The sequence below is a fragment of the Pterocles gutturalis genome, unplaced genomic scaffold (genome assembly GCF_000699245.1).
Source record: "Pterocles gutturalis isolate BGI_N339 unplaced genomic scaffold, ASM69924v1 scaffold5312, whole genome shotgun sequence".
In the NCBI taxonomy this organism is placed as follows: domain Eukaryota; kingdom Metazoa; phylum Chordata; class Aves; order Pterocliformes; family Pteroclidae; genus Pterocles; species Pterocles gutturalis.
Genome location: NW_010115119.1, coordinates 3668 through 22735, shown reverse-complemented (window position 1 = coordinate 22735; position 19068 = coordinate 3668). Strand labels below are relative to the sequence as shown.

The 19068-nt window shown below is 41.3% G+C and overlaps 3 protein-coding genes across 3 annotated transcripts; 2 read left to right on the top strand and 1 right to left on the bottom strand.

Annotated features, from left to right (window-relative positions):
- Positions 1-3949: 3949 nt before the first annotated feature.
- On the bottom strand, positions 3950-4771 carry LOC104462904 (olfactory receptor 6B1-like). The gene is given in 1 exon segment (XM_010075052.1): positions 3950-4771. A coding segment is annotated over 1 exon segment (822 nt).
- A 5503-nt stretch (positions 4772-10274) lies between these two features.
- LOC104462903 (olfactory receptor 9G9-like) lies at positions 10275-12773 on the top strand. Its single transcript, XM_010075051.1, is given in 5 exon segments — positions 10275-10279; positions 11772-12132; positions 12134-12335; positions 12338-12732; positions 12735-12773. Coding segments are annotated over 5 exon segments (1002 nt in total).
- Positions 12774-17827: 5054 nt separating this feature from the next.
- LOC104462902 (olfactory receptor 10A7-like) lies at positions 17828-18802 on the top strand. The gene has a single exon (XM_010075050.1). The coding sequence runs from the start codon at positions 17828-17830 to the stop codon at positions 18800-18802; it is 975 nt and encodes a 324-aa protein (XP_010073352.1).
- The last annotated feature ends 266 nt before the right edge of the window (positions 18803-19068 follow it).

Here is a 19068-nt window from a genome sequence, read left to right as displayed (position 1 = left end):
TAGAGGAAAATTATTTAGAAAAATAACACTGCTCTGGCACCTATAATTATTCCCAAAACACATGTGTACAAAGGGAGATTTTTTTTTGAATGGGACCTTACAGCAACATACAGCATATATTGGAGTACACAAAATAAGTTTTAGCAAATACAGTGAGGATGATGCTGGAGAAGATTATTTCAGATATCTACTTGTCCTGATCCAAAGTCGAGGAGGTTTCAATGCGATCCCAGGAGCAAGATTAAGACCAAATGAGGTCAGATGCTGTGCATCCGGACCAATTTTATTAACAACAATAAAATGTACAAGCAATAGGAAAGAAAGTGATAGGAAAAAGTGAAATAAAAGATAGAAATTAAGCAAGAAGTCGAGACAGAAAGGCAAGAGACAGTTACCACCCACGTTCCAGCGACGTTCCGATTCTTCACAGGCCTTGGTGGTGAATGCACACAAACTCGCACACGCACACGTTCACTCACACCTCCGCTCCCGTGCATCATCCTCGTGCACCTTCCTGCGGGCTTTTATAGACGGTCCGGAGAAAGTCCATTGGGCCGAGGGTTTCCAAGGCAGCGGCACGCCTGACACGTCCAGCACATTCGGCATGTCCCCCTCTCAAACCTGCCCATGGGGTACACGCCCTTGCTGCATTCCCCCTCATGGTGCACTGCACCATGTCCCAGCAAGGGGTGCTGGTCGTCACACCGCACCAGACTGGCTTCACCATGCAATGTCAGTGGTGGACCTTCTTGGTGCACAGTTCAGTTTCCAAGCAATCTTTGGGACAATTGTCCCACAGTTCAGTCTCTCACACTACTTGAGGATGAGATGAATCGCACCCAAGTAGTGACAATGTATTTGTATTGGCTGTCAAGGGCTTCTTCGCATCTAGGCATATCTACACTGTAGAACTCCACAGTCAGCTGTGCCCTTCCACCCAAGCTGTTTGCTGACATCTGTATGAGGTTGCCTCTTTAGATCAAGCTGTGGTATCTCCTATGCCTGCAACATGAAATCAGCTTTGCCCTTTATCTTCTGTGGAGTGGATGACAGCAGTCCTGAAGATCCCTGCGCCCTTACTGGGTTTGATCATAGCAGGAGCAGCTTAACATGTGATGGACCAAGATCTTGGAACAGTTATTTCAGCAAACTCCAATATTCAGAGTAACAGGGCCTGCGTACAGAAACTGAAGGTGGTGCCAGGTTATGATCTTCAACATCCACCATCTACCCTTGTAACATGAATAAGAAGCTATCTACACCAGCTTGCTTCAGAATTAAATTTCTCCCTCTGTTGCCACCCACAAACGTAATACAAGTAAATGTACAGAGTATCTGAGCAGACTATCTGAGCAGAGTATGCTCACCTACCTACATGCAATGTCTTTCTGCATGTAGAATGCCCCTTTCCTACTACACCGTCCTAGCACAAACCTATCAAATCAAGAGAATCTCTCAATATTAAGTGGAAATTATAGAGACATATTAATTATTAAAGAACCTTTAAATGTCTCAGGCCTGAAGGCAGGTTAAGGTGGGTCTGAATGTTAAGACAGGTTGGCTTTGTGCCAAGGGATTCAGACACAATTGAATGTCTAAATAAAGAAGATTCACAGTGAGCTATGTTTCCGAAAATGATGGGAACCAACATGCGACCTTGGAAAACACTGTGTCATAGTCAGTATTCAAAACAAGCTAATGGGCAGTGCAAGAAACTGTGGGATGAATACAACCTCGGGTTGCAGTATGGACATGACTTGTTTGTTCCAGAGGGAGCTAGTTGTAAAGAACATTGACAAAGTGCATCCTGTACATGTACCAAGAACTTTGTCACTTAATCTAGACAGGTGCATAGTTTATCTCTAAAGCCAATGAGCAGCAACAATAAAATAGGAAACTGCTGTGGAGAATTCATTACACTCAACTTCAGATGTAAGGTTAAAATCAATGTGAAAAACAGGATTTTAAGATATTTTTGCACCCATGACTCTGTCTACAGTAGCATGTCAACTCTTTTAAGCTGCCTGAAAGTTACAATGGGATCAATCTTTCTTGAGATGTGACTATTTCTTATCAAAAGGATGAGAAAGGAAGTCTAGTTTACTAATTCAGAAAAGTCTATGTGATTCAGTAGGGCTATCTATGGGTCCTCCATGGCCCGCTGTTCCTTCAGCAATAGCCATCTGCTCTGATGTGTGTCCTCCATGGGCTGCAGGGAATATCTGGTTGGGCACCATGGAGCACCTCCCCCTCCTCCTTCCCTGACCTTGGTGATCCCTCTGCTCTCTCTCTCACTCTTTTTGTTCCTTCCTCCTCCCTCCATCTGGTGTTTTCTGCCCTTTCTGGAATATGTTTTCACAGGGGGGGCACCAGCTTGGCTGACGCACTCAGCTGTGTCCCGCAGTGTATCCATTGTGGAGCACAGGGCAGCCCTCGGCCCCTCCTCACAGCCTGCAGCCCCTGCTACCAAAACCCAGATATATACACCCGGCACAGTTAGAAAGAGTGGTGATCTACAGGCAATACAGAAGACAATTTAGTTAATATTTCTCCTACTGATTTTCCCACACCGAAGGAGATCACATGTCAGCTTTCTAAGCTTATGACTCATACCTAGGATCTTTTCTACAGCCCTTGGAAAGAAATAAGCACCTCCAGAGAGTGGCTTGCCCATCCTGACTGAGCCACGTATCTAGAAACAAGATAAATAACGTATGGATGAGGTGTTTGTGGCTTTCCACTGACTCCCGAGGAACCCTCACATTGCTGGCATTGGCACTGCTTTTCTTTCTCAGAGGGCTAAACTTAGCAGAAAAGGTGCCACTCCTGGCACCTCTGGTGCTCACGTGCCTTCTGATCCCCAAATAATCAGTGAAGGGACAGTGGCACTACCAATACGTTTAGGATGAGAAGTTCCCTATCTCTGTCCACAAGGGAGCCAAAGCAGCTGCCACAGATTGCATTACAAACTTTTAGCTATCAAATTTAGGCAAGGTTTCACCCATGTTGTACTATAATAGTGAGTAAAGATTCGTGTCACGTTACTTAGACATGTAAATAATGCCTGAGAGTTTAATTCATGCCATCAGTCTTCAGATGAATGTCCTCTTCTTGGCAAAGCCCTTTTCTTTCTGTGAGTTTCAAAGGTAGCTCTAGCTATCGTCACGAAAGCAGACACTGACTTTGAATTTTCAGACTCCTCTTTATAGTCGCAATAGTGGTACAGATATCTTTATTGTCTTTGTCTCAAGGGAAGCATTGCCAGCATCCACTTGGCTAAAGGTAGCTCCTAAGGAAGTGGTACCCAACCTTTGGACTTGTAGTGCAGCCTGGCTCTCACCCACACTGCTGCAAGCTCCCTCGGGCATGGGCAGGCAGAGCACAAACGTCCTGTGACATGGGAGAAGCACTGGGACATCCGTGACATCTTCACAAGGTAGGCAGAAATGACCTGTGCCCTAGGAGAGACAGTGCTTTCAGAGCAGTGGGCACAGTCCAGGGAAGCATCCCCACAGCACCTAAAGGACACTTCTGTCTCTACATTTGATCAGCTGAATCTTGCCACACTCCATGGCCCTTGGCCAGGATCCTCTTCCATACCGGTATCGACACATTCTGTGTCCCATGTGTCTGTAGCCATAAGACACATTTCTTCTTCTTGTGGCTTTTGATTTCTAAGTGACTCAAATAACATGAAAACGTGACAAAGGTGTTTTGCGTTTAATCAAGGTTGTTTTGGGGCATGCTTACATTTTGCTTTTATGGGGTTTTTTTGAGAAGTCCAGAAAACCACATTTTTTCCCCCCAGATGGCCACCTAGCTCCACTTGTACCAGGCAAATTGCTACATCAGTGACATATACTTGCTGTGGAAATCACCTCCAATGGTTTATATTGTTGTAGTCTGACCCAAAAAAAAAAAAAATCCACAAAGCATAGCTCTTGAGATGTCATTTACATAAACACATAAATTCCTGGACTTCCTTCCCCAGGGCTCTTCTGACTTCTTTGTTTCTTAAGGCGTAGATAAGTGGATTCACCATGGGTGTCACCACAGTGCAGAAGACAGAGAACAACTTGTTAAAAGCTGCAAGGTTCTAAGTTTTTGGTAACATACAGAAAAGGATGAGAGTTGAATAGAAAACAGTGACCACAATGAGGTGAGAGGAGCATGTGGAAAATGTCTTTTCCCTCCCTGTAGCTGAGGGGATTCTCAGGATGGTCGTGATGGTTAAAACATAGGATACCACCGTGAAAAGAAAGGGCAGCGGGGCACATGTAGCAGACGTCAAAGATGTCACAACTTCTCTCAGAAATGTGTCACTGCAGGAACATTTGATCACAGGGGTGAAACCACAGAAGAAATGGCCATAATGTTTGCATACTGATAAATATTGGTCATAAGACATCGCTGCCAGGAGATAACACTCTACCCCAACTAGAAAAGCAAATATGAAAAACTGTGTCATGCAGCTGCTGTAGGATATACTTCTGTCAGCTGTCACGAAGCTGGCCAGCAGCTTGGGCAGGATGTTGGAGCTATAGCACGTCTCCAAGCAGGACAAGTTACTGAGGAAGAAGGACATTGGGGTGTGGAGATGCTGATTATCCAGCACCAACACAAAGATGAGAATATTCCCCATCATTGTCACCATGTAGATCACCAGGAAGAGCAGGAAGGGTGGAACCTGAAGGTGAAGTATGTTGCCAAATCCCAGGAGGATGAATTCCGTAATGTAGGTTTTATTTTGCTTTTCTGTAGCTGACATCATGCTGAATCTGAGGGAAAGCAAATACTAAAATGTCATATAAAACATCAAATTCTGTTTTCCGTGCATGGCTGTAAAGATATACTATTCAAATTAATTCTTGGATCCAATCTCTGTATCCTGATAACTTATTATTTAAAATTCCAACTCTTAAAGCATCTCAGCAATATTTTCTATGAAAAAACAACGTGTCCTATCTCAGTTTCAATCACTGTTGGTATGTCTCAGGGACAAGACAGTTTTCTTCTTTTCTAAGAAGTGTGGATGATTACATGCCATTTTTTAGCTCTGTGCCCTGGCTTGTTTCCTTGTCCTGTAGAGGCATACCCTAATTCTTAAATATTATGTTCTGGATATATGTTTATATACTTATGTTCCTTTTTGGATCACCCAGATACAGCAACATGGTGAAAGGTGTCCAAAACTACCTACGCCTAAACTATGGCATTAGCATGCAGTCACATCAGATCATTTTCCGCAGCCAATCTTCACACAAGCATTTTTATATTCTGCATCTTAGGTGATCCTGTTGATTTACAACACAGGGAAATGTTAAGTGTGGGGAGGACTGTCTATGCAGTTTGTTCAATTTGTTCAAAGTCTCATCACTTAAAAAATATTGGAACATTCAGATAAAGCTGTGACTGGCAAAATAAAGTCATGGCAGTAACTGATGAGCCTTACAATTCAGCACATGGGGAATTATTTCCACTGATAGAAAAACACAGAAAGTCGGCAATTAATCTTCTCATCATTTCTTCATTCACTTTCTTCCCAAGTCTGCACACCCTCCTTTGTCAGACTTACCTCCGTGGCAGCCAGTTGCAGACTGGGGTCTCTCAGACACTTGCCCACATCACATTGTGGGACGCCGCATGGATTCTGCAGGCTGTCTTTTCATCGTCTTTATATGAAAGCCAACAGCTTGATCTTCCCAAGTGTTTGCTTTGTCTTTAATAAACCTCCATAGGTACTGGAGCCAAGATTAACTCAGATGTCCCTTATGACTCATTATATGCTCTTGAGTATGAATACAAAATCTCCTTTCGTAGTTTTACTAATGGAAATTTTAAATAACGTATCAGTTGGGTAGAACCTTACCAATAACATTCTTGATTAAAGTTTATAATGTGTTAATACTGCACTGAAATTTACTAATAAATTTTACTTTCTCTATCCACCACACATATTATTTCCAATTATATTCCATATTCCAAAGGCATCTAGATACCTAATGGACATACTGTGAGCTGGGTATCGGCTAAACAGAATAAGAGGGGAGTGTATCACAACCCACTTGAATGGTGTCTGTACAACATGCCTTTGGCGCATGCAGTCATGTATGGCAGGAGGTCATGTTGCAGCATTTCATAAAACCTCTGCTGGACCAAACCACAATCGGTGCCTTCCACAGCTGGATTTCTGATCTGAAGCAGATGATGAGGAGAACTACGGCTTCAACGTTGCCTGAATTCCCTCAGAGGAGGACCTGAAGCAAAGCTCCAGAAGGAAGACAAACATGGAAATAGGTGTGCTGTGAGGATTGTAAGGAGCAGCACCCTGGGGTGAAAGACAGAGTAGGCCAGGTCAGTGGTGGAAACAGGCTGACTATTAGCATGGATGCCCAGTCCATGGTACAAACAGACTGCTAGCATGGATGCCCTGGCAGATACCAAACCCTGAGATTCTTTCTTCTCAGCCTTCTCCAGAGGAAGAGTTCATCATGGTCTATGCTAGAGCCCAGATCTCTTGAGTGCTTTTGCCAGTTGGCTTCGGTTTCAAATATATGTCAAATACAAGGCAGAGGATAAAAATGTGGCAGAAATTCAAAAAAGTTGAAGTATCACATTTTTTCCTATGATTTGGTCTTAATTTTTTTTGTCTGACAACAAACTGCAATTATTCCAAAAGTTGTTCACAGGCAGCATGCATCTTTTTAGCAATGGTTGTGTTTTCTAGCGTTGGTGATCTAGGAATGAGAAAAGACAGTGCCTAGCATGAGCAAACTGTGTCGTGTCGGATGCACTAGGGTCAGTGCACTTGTCTGACTGACCTGCTGTTATTGATATTTCCTTCTTAAATTAAAGGGAAAAAAACACCTATTTGTTGTTCCTCCCAGCAATCAATGCACACTTCTTTCACAGTGCAAATTAACTGTTAACTTCCCAGGCATTGAACGCACCTTTTTTATCCATGATAAACAACTTTGCAAATAATGAACTGAGTCCTGGTGAGTAACTGACATCCAAACTCAAGCATCTAATTTTAGAAAGTATCTATTCAATTCAGGTGTCTCCTGAGCAAGGAGCTTAATTAAACTGCCTAAATATAGGCATCTAGGATGATTTCAGATGCCTAAAATAACAGAACCCCAGCTATCACTCCAAAAGGATCTGCTACATGTCTTCTGCAATACCATTGCTGTGAGGATGTCTGTGGCACCCTTGAGTATATGAAATGGTATTTGGCTCCTTTATTTGGCACCTGAACCCCACTGTAGGTTGATCAGCCAAACAGCTCTCCAGGTCGTATTGACCAAATCTCCACAGACTATAAATGGGAGCTCAGACATCACAATCACGTGTATGGACCTACAAGGTAGGAACTGCAATGTTAAGTGTTCGATTCTGGGGCTGAGTGCAGGGTTCAGCTACTTGAATGTAGATTTATTCTGTCTGAGATTTCTGCAGCCTGATGGCAGATGCGACACAACTCTTGCTATAGACCTGCATCCTCCTTCAGGAAAATGCAGGCAGGAAAAGAAACCCAAATGAACCTAAAATGACACTTAAAGTGCCAGGTTTAAGTAAATGAATCCAGTTTTCAATATGCATAACATAGTTTGAGTTTCATGTAAGAGAAAAAGCTCCACGTGAAGCAAAGTTAACTTGAGTTTATTCTGTGTCATGTTTGGCCAGATGAAGTCTTAACCTTCAGGTTCAGGGGAGCAGAAATCTCATTTTGTGGGTGTGTATTCTTCCTTGAGTTTATCTTTGCAAAGGTTTCCACCCATGTCCAAGAGGTAAAGTGAGAAGCTCTTATACATCTTGCTGAAATTCCTTTGTACAGCCTAAAATCACTCATTTTTACTACCTGTCTCAAGTGCCTGCTTACTAATGCTCAGTATGGCTGGCTGCCCTGTATTTCAGGTAATCTCATAGTCCAAAAGCAAATTGAAATTTTCGTAAATCCATCAGGAAGATGCTATCAGTATTGGCAAAATGTTCCTTTGTCTAAATGCTGGTGGGACACCTGGTTAAAACAATATCCAAAAACAATTCAGAGTTATATGGTTACGATATGAATGCTTCTGAACAATCATAATTCATAAAATCTTCATTTTGTGCTCTCTTCCTTAATTCAGAAGAGCACCAGATACGCAAATGTAGGTACCCTCCTGAGATATGTAAAATCTCCTCTTGGTGGCCTACTTTTTTTTCCCCAGCAGCAGATAACGCATTTTACATCAAACACAATGTGCACAGAACATCACTGCAGACAGTTCCTGGCTGAGTCCCTCTCAGCATTCGTGAACCTTGCATTACTTTCCACCTCACGGCAGAACTCTTTAAGACCAATGGACGAGAACCTACGATGAATCGTGTTATAGCCTAGGCACTAGGGTACCATCCAGTAGTAAGGGAGCTGGGGGTAATGGTTCCTTGATCTACATGGCAGCTAAGGCTCAAGTGTTTCACTTACTGAGCAAGTGCTGTAATCATTCCCAGGTTTAAAAAAGGTTGACAGAAATCTCCTTAGACACTTGGAAGATGGAATCGTCTCACCCAAATTTAGCCTCTTAAACCTTTGATTATTTTAACTATATATCTGGATATCCAGAATCAACTAGATACTCTGGATACTCTGTGTAGATCTCAGAGAAGAGTTTCCATAGCTTCTGCAGGTGACAGTTTTGGTATTGGAAGACTCACATTGCCCATTCTCTCTTCACTTTCCAGATTGCGTTTGTAAATAACTACTTGAGGCTAGGAGCAAATTAACGGTGTGTTAATTACTTATATGAAGGCATTCTGGCACCAAGAAGAGAGATTTGTCTTCTGGTGTGTCTTGTCCTCACCATGGAACTGACAGAGCAGCTGCTTGGTGAGAAACTAAGGGTGAAAGTCAACAGTTAGATTTTGTAATTTTGAAACAGATTTATTCCATCTCATGTTAGCCATAAAAATGGATGATAGCCTACAGTTCAGTTACGACCAGCTCTGCACCTGCACAGGCTGAAGTCACTGTGATAGAAATTGCTTTTTCAAATTGTTTTGACTGCACTCCCCTCTAGCGGTGTTTGCATGATACAACTTCCCCTTCTGCTTTTTGGGGACTTCACTTTTTTCATGTGGTCTTTGAAATTCCCCATGTTCTTAATGTGTTGGGTTTTTTTTCTTTGTGAAGCTCACCAAGCTGATGCAAAGTTGTGCTTTGCCGGGAGGTATTTATTCATCAAGTTGTTTCTGTCTGGCCTTGGAGAGCAAGCAGTCTGAATGCTGACTTACTAATTACAGTCTACCTGGCCTTCTCAATTGCGAGCTCAGAAGCTGAGATTAAAAACTAGGACCTAGAACAATCCTCTCACCTATTTGTGACACCACAGCTAGTCACCCTGCAGAAAAAGAAGACAGAGCAGCATCTCCAGAGGATGACCGAAATAGCTGGCATTTGAGTAGCTACCTGGCATTGAATCCAGTTTTAGACATCAACACATCTGTAGAACCCAGGGCTGACTTGATAGAAATGATGATCATCATCATAGCAACCTTTCACTCAGATGTCACCAATGTTAATCCATTCAGGCCCAAAAGTAATCAAAATGTAGGCTAAGAAAAAGCTAATTCCAATCAGAGTTTCCAAACAGGAAAAGAATGGTTATCTATGTGCATATGAGGTTGACTACAACAACCTCTCCAAGGCTTTTGTTTGCTTGATTATCCCCTGAGGTGTTTCACTAGTCTCAGCTCTGAAAAGGTTTTTAAGGAGTGAGGTGAAGGGAGGAACACTCTCCCTGACAAAATGGAAAAGAAGAGTCTGTATATACAGTTGGCTAAAAAAAAAAAAAGGCAAATATGGAAATTACAGGGGGGTGTGTGTCTTTGCCAAACAAGGAGTTCTAATTCTTTTTTTAATGAGAAAATCAAGCTCTTAGAGAAAATAAAGATGGATACAAAGCCTTGAGAAGTGAAAGATTTTGTAATTGAATTTCAGTGTTCCTGTAGTTTCAGGTAAGAAACAATGTTGGTCTGCAAAGTTGTTGATTGACACAGAAGCAGGACACACTTTCAATGTTTTCAGTTGTCAAATGTTGGCAAATTGGCTAAAAACTGGGGGTTTGAATGAATAAGAGTTTAAAGGAAAATTTAAAATTAGATCTGTGGAAGAAATGCATACATCTTACAAAGTTATGTTACTATAAGTGGTCCAGATTAAAATTATTGAGTGCGTGTCCTTATATAACCTTCTCTGCTGCAGTGTCTGGCCACTTCCCTATAGTGCCTAAATGTCGTGAGCAGCATCATAAAGGAGGTGCGGTCTGCATGGCAGAAGCTGACTTCTGAGCTAATATCTAAACTCCTGTTATTGTCAGTGGAAGGAAACAGATAATTTCCTTAGATGATTCAGCTCATAGAAAGTAGATATATAAAACCTGTTGGATGGATTACAGTCCAGAGGGATTACTTCTCTCTGTAGACTACAAGAGGAGTCTGAGATGCAGTTGTCCCAAGTTAGGTAGCATGAAGCCTGCTGAAGATGGTTCAAATAGCTGCTGCTAAGTTGGAGTGCTAGATCTGGGAAGACAGTGGGCTAAAAGAAACCACCAAAGTTGTATTTGGAACAGAGGATGTGCTTAGGGAACGCTGGGGCTGAAGATCGTCCCTCCCACTCTGTGAAGCGCCATGGTTGGAATTTGTGTTGCCTGGTGCATGGGCTTGAAACATGCACCCCATTAAAGCATTGCCAACACCTCTCCCAACTCCATGTGCATCTGGATAAAACAGAGCTGACAACAAAAACCTAGACAGAAGAAAAAGTAAGAAGATTTTCTGTTCAGTTCCTTTGCCGGTGTAGCCTTAACCACACTATTGTGTCTAGTTTTAGCCACAGAATTTTTTTTTTTTTTTAATTTTTGTACAAGAGAAATCTAGAAAAGATCATCCAAAGCCTCAAGAGTTTTGGAAAAAAATGGGATTTGTAAGGAAATCTGGAGAACAAGCTGATTCAGTACATATGAGAGGAAAATCAAAAAGAGCACCACGACAAGCAGTACAAACTGTATTTTTCTGATTAAGGGTCTGGCAACTAAACTCCCCTTGACTTCTCAGTGACAAGAGGTAAGTACTTTCACGAGATGATTCATGCTGTCTGTTTTAGGGTGAATTAAGCCCCTTAAGTCTGGAATCCTTATTCTACCCATTGACAAGACTGAAGGGTGAGACAACTGGAAGGTGCTTTTGCGTTTGTGGGTTTTTTGTCAGGCGAGCATATGCTGAGGATGGTACAGATGTTCTTCATACTTATTTTCATTGGTGGAAGCTGGATTATTTTTCAGCCTCTTCCAAATAAGAAAAATGTCTACATTGAAGGTCATGTTACATACTTACGTATAGTGAATATAGAATATGCTTCAATACATATTAGCAATGGAAATACGGCTATTTTAATATTGGAGAAACCAGACCAAATATTTATTTTTTTCACAACAGAAAGGAATGTGGCAAAACTTGTGATGACATCAGATGAAAGAAGTTGATTTTTAATTTGATTGTACAGACTGGAAACACGTTAGAAAGTGCCCTTGTGCCAGAGAAGCAGCATAGGCATTGCTTCAGTTTTAAGTGCTCTTCTCAGTACGTGGAGTAATAAGTAATGTGACCGTTGGTAAGTGATAAATCTTTGTAGAAATCAAGTGACAAGACTGATAATGCAAAGGCTTTTTTCCTCTTTGCTTCTCTGTTCTGTGAAGAAACTTCCATTTTTTTGAGCCTTAACTGTCAAGGTCTTCATTGGTGCTAAAAATTCTTGTTTTATCACTGGAACAAAAGTTAAAGCAAGAGTGGAAAAACAAAATGGTTGTTACAGAATTCATCCTCCTGGGATTTGGGAATGGCCCTGAACTGGGTTCTCTTATCTTCCTGATGTTTCTGTCAATCTACATGGTGACCATAACTGGAAACATCTTCATCATTGTGCTGATGGTGGCTAATCGGCACCTTCACACCCCAATGTGCTTCTCCCTGGGCAATTTGGCCTACCTGGAAATCTGCTACAGCTCAAATACCTTGCTAAACAACATGCTTAGCTATCTGAGTGGAGACAGAAGTGTTTCAGACAACGGATGTTTTACACAATACTGTTTCTTTTGGTTGCTTGGCAGCTGCAGAGAGCTGTCTCCTGGCAGTGATGTCCTCTGATCGGTACCTAGCAGTGTGCAAACTCCTGCGCTACTCATCCCATATGAACGGCAAGCTCTGTCTCCAGCTGGGCGCTGCATCTTGGATAAATGGCTTTCTCTCTAATCCTGTGCTAATGTTCCTGATCTCAAATTCAGATTTCTGTGGGCATGTGAAATTGAACATTTTTTCTGTGACTCATTCCCTATGACCAAACTCTCCTGCGGTGACACTCATGTGGCAGGACTTGTCACTTCTGTTGTGGCAGGCATGTGCTCTCTGCCTCCATTTCTGTTGACCTTCTCATCCTATCTCTACATCATTATCACGGTCATGAGAATTCCTACTGCTGTTGGAAGGAAAAAGGCCTTTTCCACTTCCTCCTCACATCTCATTGTGGTGATACTTTTTTACTGGTCAATATTAACTGTCTACATACTTCCTCATCATGATACCCAAGTATCTCTGAACAAAGTCCTATCTGTGTTTTGCACCATTCTCACCTTGGTCAATCCTCTCATCTACAGTCTGAGAAATAAAGAAGTAAAGGAAGCTCTGTGAAAACAGACAAGTACATTTCTGGCTTTCAGAGGGTTGCTTTCTGTTAAAAAAAAAAAAAAAAGGAGTAATAACCCTTAGTGAGTTACAAGTTCAGACAAAACTACACGGCATGTGAATATAGTTAATTTGAATAAAGCTTGGGAACACATAGCTGTTCATCTTAAAATTAAATAAGTAGAGAAAAAAAAGGTAAATAATCTTGCTCTCAGTTGGGAGGTCGTATGGAGAAAGAACATGAACAGGTAGTGAATAATGTAAAGTCAGCAAAATAAATCCATGAATGTCATTATATATGTATTCTTGCACATGTCTTCTCGCCTGCCTGCTTGCTTTTTTTTTTCTCACTACAGCTGAAATTCAGTTCAGGAAAAGTTGAACCTCAATTTATAGCATATAAACCATTTTTCTATTAATCTAATGTTCTGTATTCCTCCTAGTTTCTACATCTATGGTGTATAAGTCTACATCCAAGACTGTTACCTGGACTCCCTTGACTTCAAATAAAGAGAATAAGAAACATTTGCTTGAATGTGGTTAATCAGTTCTATTGTTCTGTATCTACCTGATCTACTTGGATGTCTGGTTTTGGTTAATATAAACCATGCTCTAGAAGGGCTCAGTTCAATATACTGAAGAACTGCTAGCCCTTACAGAAGAACACAAAATGTAGACCTCCAGTCTAAAACTAATTAAATACTACCCATATTTGGACTGACAAAACTGTAAAGTGAAAGCAAAACTCCCACAACAACATTACAACAACTTCCAGAGCCTGCTCTGTTAGCATTTGGTGGAGAGGAGTGGAGACGAATGGAAAGGACCATCTTTACCAACCTGAAATTAGGTAATTTAGTTTATTTTGCATGTGTAGTTTTATTGTCCTTGATAACAGTTAGGAAATAGGAAGAGCTGTTTAGAAATCTTCTGTGGTTATGGAATTGTGACTGCTATGTGTGTTCCTATATTTAACGTGTTAAAAAAACAAAAGAAATAGTGGTCAGCAAAGCTTCACACTTCACTAAAGTGTCTAGCAGTGCAATAAGCAGTGGAGAAGAGACAGCATAGGAACAGAGCTAGCCATCACAGTAGGGAAATACAGCTTTTGAGAGCAGATAGCAGAGCAAGAAATGGCTAATGGGATACACCCCTGGGGTCTGGAGGACGGATCGACTGGAGAGGGGATTAGCCAAAATAGGAAGGAATAGGTGCCACCTGCCACACAAACCTGTATAAGACAGGACAAGATTTCTCATGCCTCAGCTAAGTTTAGGCAGTTAATTAGAGCCCCGAATTCAAGAATATACATCCATCTGTCCCGTAGCATCTATCTAGGATAGGGCAAATTAACCAGGCCCAGAAATGTCTATGTTGGTTTATTCACTATAACAGATATCCATTAACACTTAGACGTCTGCAATACAAACTCCACACATGTGTTAGTCACCTCAGTTCCCATCATACTCACTAAATGGAAAAAGGCATTTCTACACTGTGACTTATCTGCACATTTTGGACTTTAGAGGCTGTGATTAATTACGCCTTAGAAGTATCTGTTCTTCTCCTTTGATTACAGGGCCAGTGACTCTATGACAAGTTCTGATGTAGAAATTTAGGACCTAAACCACTTGACAAACATAGACCTTCAGTGCCGTTTGAGACACCCAGGAGCATCTTAGTTAGTCTCCAGTACTGTTCCAGAAGGATAGGTCTCCTGTGGATCTCTACAGTGTTTGCCAGTCTTAAGCAGATATCTTGGATACTAGAGCATTTTAAAAGTCACTAGATATGTCAAGAACAATTAAACCACTGGATTACAGATGTCTGGAGTTAGGTATGGTGACTCTCTCTTTGACTGGCTACCAGGTTTTCTTACCTTGCACAAAATACTTTATTCAATGTGGGTCTAGGACACTTTTGAAAAATTGATTTCGGAAACCTCACACTGAATTTCTAATTTTTTTAAGAGCTGTATTTCAAATAGGATCCATTTCACCTGAATTTATCCATTCGACTCTAGATGTTTTAGCTAAATGACATGCTGCTGCTACCTGCCTGATAATAAAAAGAGATAGCTGTCTTCAGAAGGTGATATACCCATCCTCAGATGTGTAAAACAAATGGTCTGCTTTGGTTTGGAGTTCCTTTCTCTCCGTCAAGACAGACTAGATTAATAATTCAAAATTCAAGGCATCTAGCAAAGGGTGTTTCCCTCCTCCCATTCCCATCAAATGAAGACTCACACTTTGCTATTTAAACTCCATTACAAATTTAAATTTTAACCTAGTTATTGTTAGCTTTATTGCTTCAACTCATGTGAGACTAAAAAAAAAAAGTTAACTTTCATTAATTTAAATTGTTCACAGTCTGCTACAATACCAAGGGAGATGTTTTGTCTTCTGAGTATATTTGGTAATGAATCCAGAGAGGGTTCCTATGTCAGGAAGCAATGTAAGATAGCATGCAGTTCAGGACGACTGAACCTCGCTCATTCTTGGGGATCCTACGGGAAGCTACTCACAGCTGTGAAGTGTTGCCCAAAAGGCAGAAGAAGTATCTGAAATCATGAACAAAGGCATTGTGTCAGAAACTCTGGATTGCTTCTTATGAACATTGAGGTATACTGGCATTTTCTATACTATTTGATAAGGAAAATTGTCAAGAAAAATTGCTTATGAGTACAGATGGCTCAAGAAAAAAAATAATGTTTTTAAAGGGTAGAAGAAAATTCATCTGAAAACTCCAGATGTATGCAATGTACACAGTGATGTCTGAGCTATATGTTAAGACTTCCATGGAGATGTAAGATAATTAAGTGCTTCTAGCAATTAGCTTACTTTAGATTGCTTCTGAAGAATGTCATCAGAGAGTTTTTGTTTCTACTCATAGATTGTAAGGGAAACATAAATGGGTATCTCAGCTGCTGGGGTCTGTCATATGGTTACTTGCAGAAACAACACAAAAGCTTGTCTTGATCATTCAGGAAAATATTTCACTTGTAAAAATATGGACTTTTTTAAAAAATGTATCTTCCCTGCTCTGAAACGAAAAGGGCTTTTTTTTTTTTTTTTTAAAGAAACAAAGTAGTTGCACAGCGTGGGGAAAGGCAGATGTTACCCACAACAGAGGACAATCAAGTTATAGAGTATTTCAGTAAACTGAACCTACCCGAACCCATGAATGCAGTGGAAGGTGCTGAAGGAAGTGGGTGATGCCATTGCAAGACTGATATTTGTCATCTTTGACAAACTGGGTTAGGTTCCCAGTGACAGAGGAAAAGCAAACGTGCATGCTTCAAGCAGGCCAAGAAGAAAGGTCTGAGGAATGTCAGCCTCACCCTAGCCTCGAGGGAGAATGTGGAGCAAGTCCTCCTGGAAGCCACGTCTAGGCACACGAAGGGCAGGAAATGATGCGTAACAGGACAGATTTACCAAAAAACACATCATGCCTGACCAGCGGGACACCTTTACATAAGGAGATGACCAGCTCAGAGTGGGTAAGGGCAGGGTGGTGATCATTTAATGACTTCAGCAATTCTTGATATAGTAGCCTTGTAGCCAAACTAGGAAGACCTAAACTGGGTGGGAAAACATTAGGATGGCCTGGACCATCAAGGTTGTAATGGATAGTGGTCAACAATCTGAGTCTAGTTGGTAGCTGGCTATAAGAGGCACTCTTATGTATGTGAGCCAGCAGCATGTTCCTACACTGGAGAGGAGTAACCATCTAGCCAGCTGTGTTAACAAGAGCTAACCAGCTGGGCAAAGGAATCATAGAATCACAGAATGGTTTGGGTTGGAAAGGACCTCAAAGATCATCGAGTTCCAACCACCCTGCCATGGGCAGGGACACCCCCCACCAGATCAGGTTGCTCAAAACCTCATCCAGCCTGGCCCTCCAGGGATGGGGTACCCATTCCTCTCTGCTTGGCACATGCGAGGCCAACTGTGGGGGAAGGTGTCCCATTTTTGGAATCCCTCTATACAAGAAAGAGATTGATAAATAGAAGAGACTCCAGAAGAGGACCACTGAGATGATCACAGGGAACACAGGTCAAGATGGTAACATACTGAAAGGGGTTGTGTTTTATCACAATGCCGACTTGTGGCTTCACTTTACTGTGAAGGAACACAGGAAGGTCAACCAGTGCTGATAACCAAAGTGCAGGTTGGAGGGTGCCTTAACTGCAAACTGCCGGGGAGGACCTTTCCCAGCTAATACTGCCTTCCACAGTACACGTAGTTGCTCCTTTCTGTGCTGATATGAAAGGCACCCACAGATAGTGACACCAATAAAGATAACTGGATTAACTGAGAAGTGCAATTGAGATTTCTGACTTACCATTTTAGCTGGCATAAAGGCATGGAAACTGAGAAGGTAATTCAAATGTTTGTCTTGGATATTACTATCTACATCACAAATATCTTGATGTAAACAGGTAGATTGCATAAGTTCTACAAGATAAATTTCCTTGCAATACTGAATTCATAAGCAATTGTCCAGTGGCAGTGAATAAAGAAGAATGATAGTTAAAAAAAAAAAACACAAAATCAGGAGGTCAACATTTTGTATTTCAGCTGTGATGAGACCAAATAGTAAAACACATGTTCTGTCCATCCTTCAAGCTTCAAACATATGGCTGTACCATCAACAGTTTTAGTCTCCTTTATTTATGTGCATGTATGTGAAAACAGGGGAAATTTTATTTTCTAAAAATAGAGCAGAGAATGCAATTAGATTTCACTTCTGTAGGAAATGAATTCATATTTTGCACACAGAAAATAAAATAGGCGAATTGTTGATGAAAACATGTTTCAGAAAATGCCACTTGGACTGAAATACGACAACATTTTAGCTTAGTCAAAAAGGAAAAGACAAATTATAAGGAAAACCCTAGCTCTTTGCACTGGAGCTCATTGCCTGTTCTTATTACTTCATTTTTATCGTGTGTTGCCTCTCAAAATGTTATTTGCCTCACTACATTTGATTGTCCCACTTATGAAAGAGTGGAACCAGTTTCAGAGCAGGTCCTTCATCCCTCTAAAGACTTTTCTTCTCACATCTTCCTTGTTGGCTTATACAGGCTGTGTAGTTGCTCTTTCACATGGAAGCTGTGGAAGCACCAGAGCTCAGAAACCAGACATACTTCACCTTGCAAGGTTTTTCCCACCTCGCCGCTCTTCAGGTCTTCCTCTTTGAGGGAATTCTGATAATGTTCCTAATCACGATGACAGGGAACTTTCTCATCATCATAGTTGCAACTGCTGACCCTGCTTTGCACACCCCGATGTATTATTTTCTCAAAAACCTGGCTTTGATTGAAATTTGTTTTACGCTAAACATTGTGCCCAAGATGCTTGTGGATTTGTTGTTGGAGAGAAAGGTAATTTCCTTCTTTGCCTGTGCCCTACAACTTTCCTTTGTCATATTCCTCATCACTTCTGAGTGTTTCCTCTTGGGTGCCATGGCATATGACCGATACGTGGCTATATGCCACCCGCTGCACTACGCCATAATGATGAACAGGAGAGTGTGTCTTCGTATGGTCATAGCATGCTGGATTGCTGGTATTCCACTTTCTGTGGGACTCACTGGTTGGCTATTTAGCTACCCGTTTTGTGGCTCTAAGGAGATTGAACATTTCTTCTGCGATATCGCTCCAGTTCTGGATCTGGTCTGTTCAGACACATACTTATTTGAGCTTCTTGCGTTCATTGCTACTGTTATAATTGTTTTGATCCCATTTATCTTGATAGCAGCCTCTTACATCCAGATAATCCATGCCATCCTTCAAATGCCATCTGCTGAAGGAAGACGCAAAGCTTTTTTCACCTGCATTGCTCACCTGGTGGTGGTGACACTGTTCTACTGCACAACTGGCTTGATACATTTAAAGCCAAAGTCCAGCTTCTTGGCAAACAGCAGGAAACTGGTGGCTCTTTCTTACACCATAGTAACGCCTATGCTGAACCCAATCATCTACAGCTTACGGAACAAAGAGGTAAAGCATGCTCTGAAGAAGACATTTGGGAGAAGACAATTCTTCAGCAAGACACCTTTGCCTGCACACTCTCCCTGATTTTCTGAAAATTGTTCACACTTGAAAGGTTAAAAATCAAAGAATTAATGCATTCTTCAAAGTCTGTAAAGGGTTTGGACATTTTAGCTTTTGTTGGAAAAACTGAGAAATGTACATATTATATATAATGAATAAATGAATATATTTACTGACTAAAATATTACAGAGACTACAGAAATAAGCCATAAAATCTGTACATTAGCTACAAAATGTTGAAGCCTTTTCCTGTTCTTCTACACAATGGTTAGCTTTCAAGCATGTCTAAA

Coding starts and splice junctions, on each gene's coding strand:
- LOC104462902 (XM_010075050.1), top strand. CDS start 17,828: ATGGAAGCTGTGGAAGCACCAGAGCTCAGAAACCAGACATACTTCACC.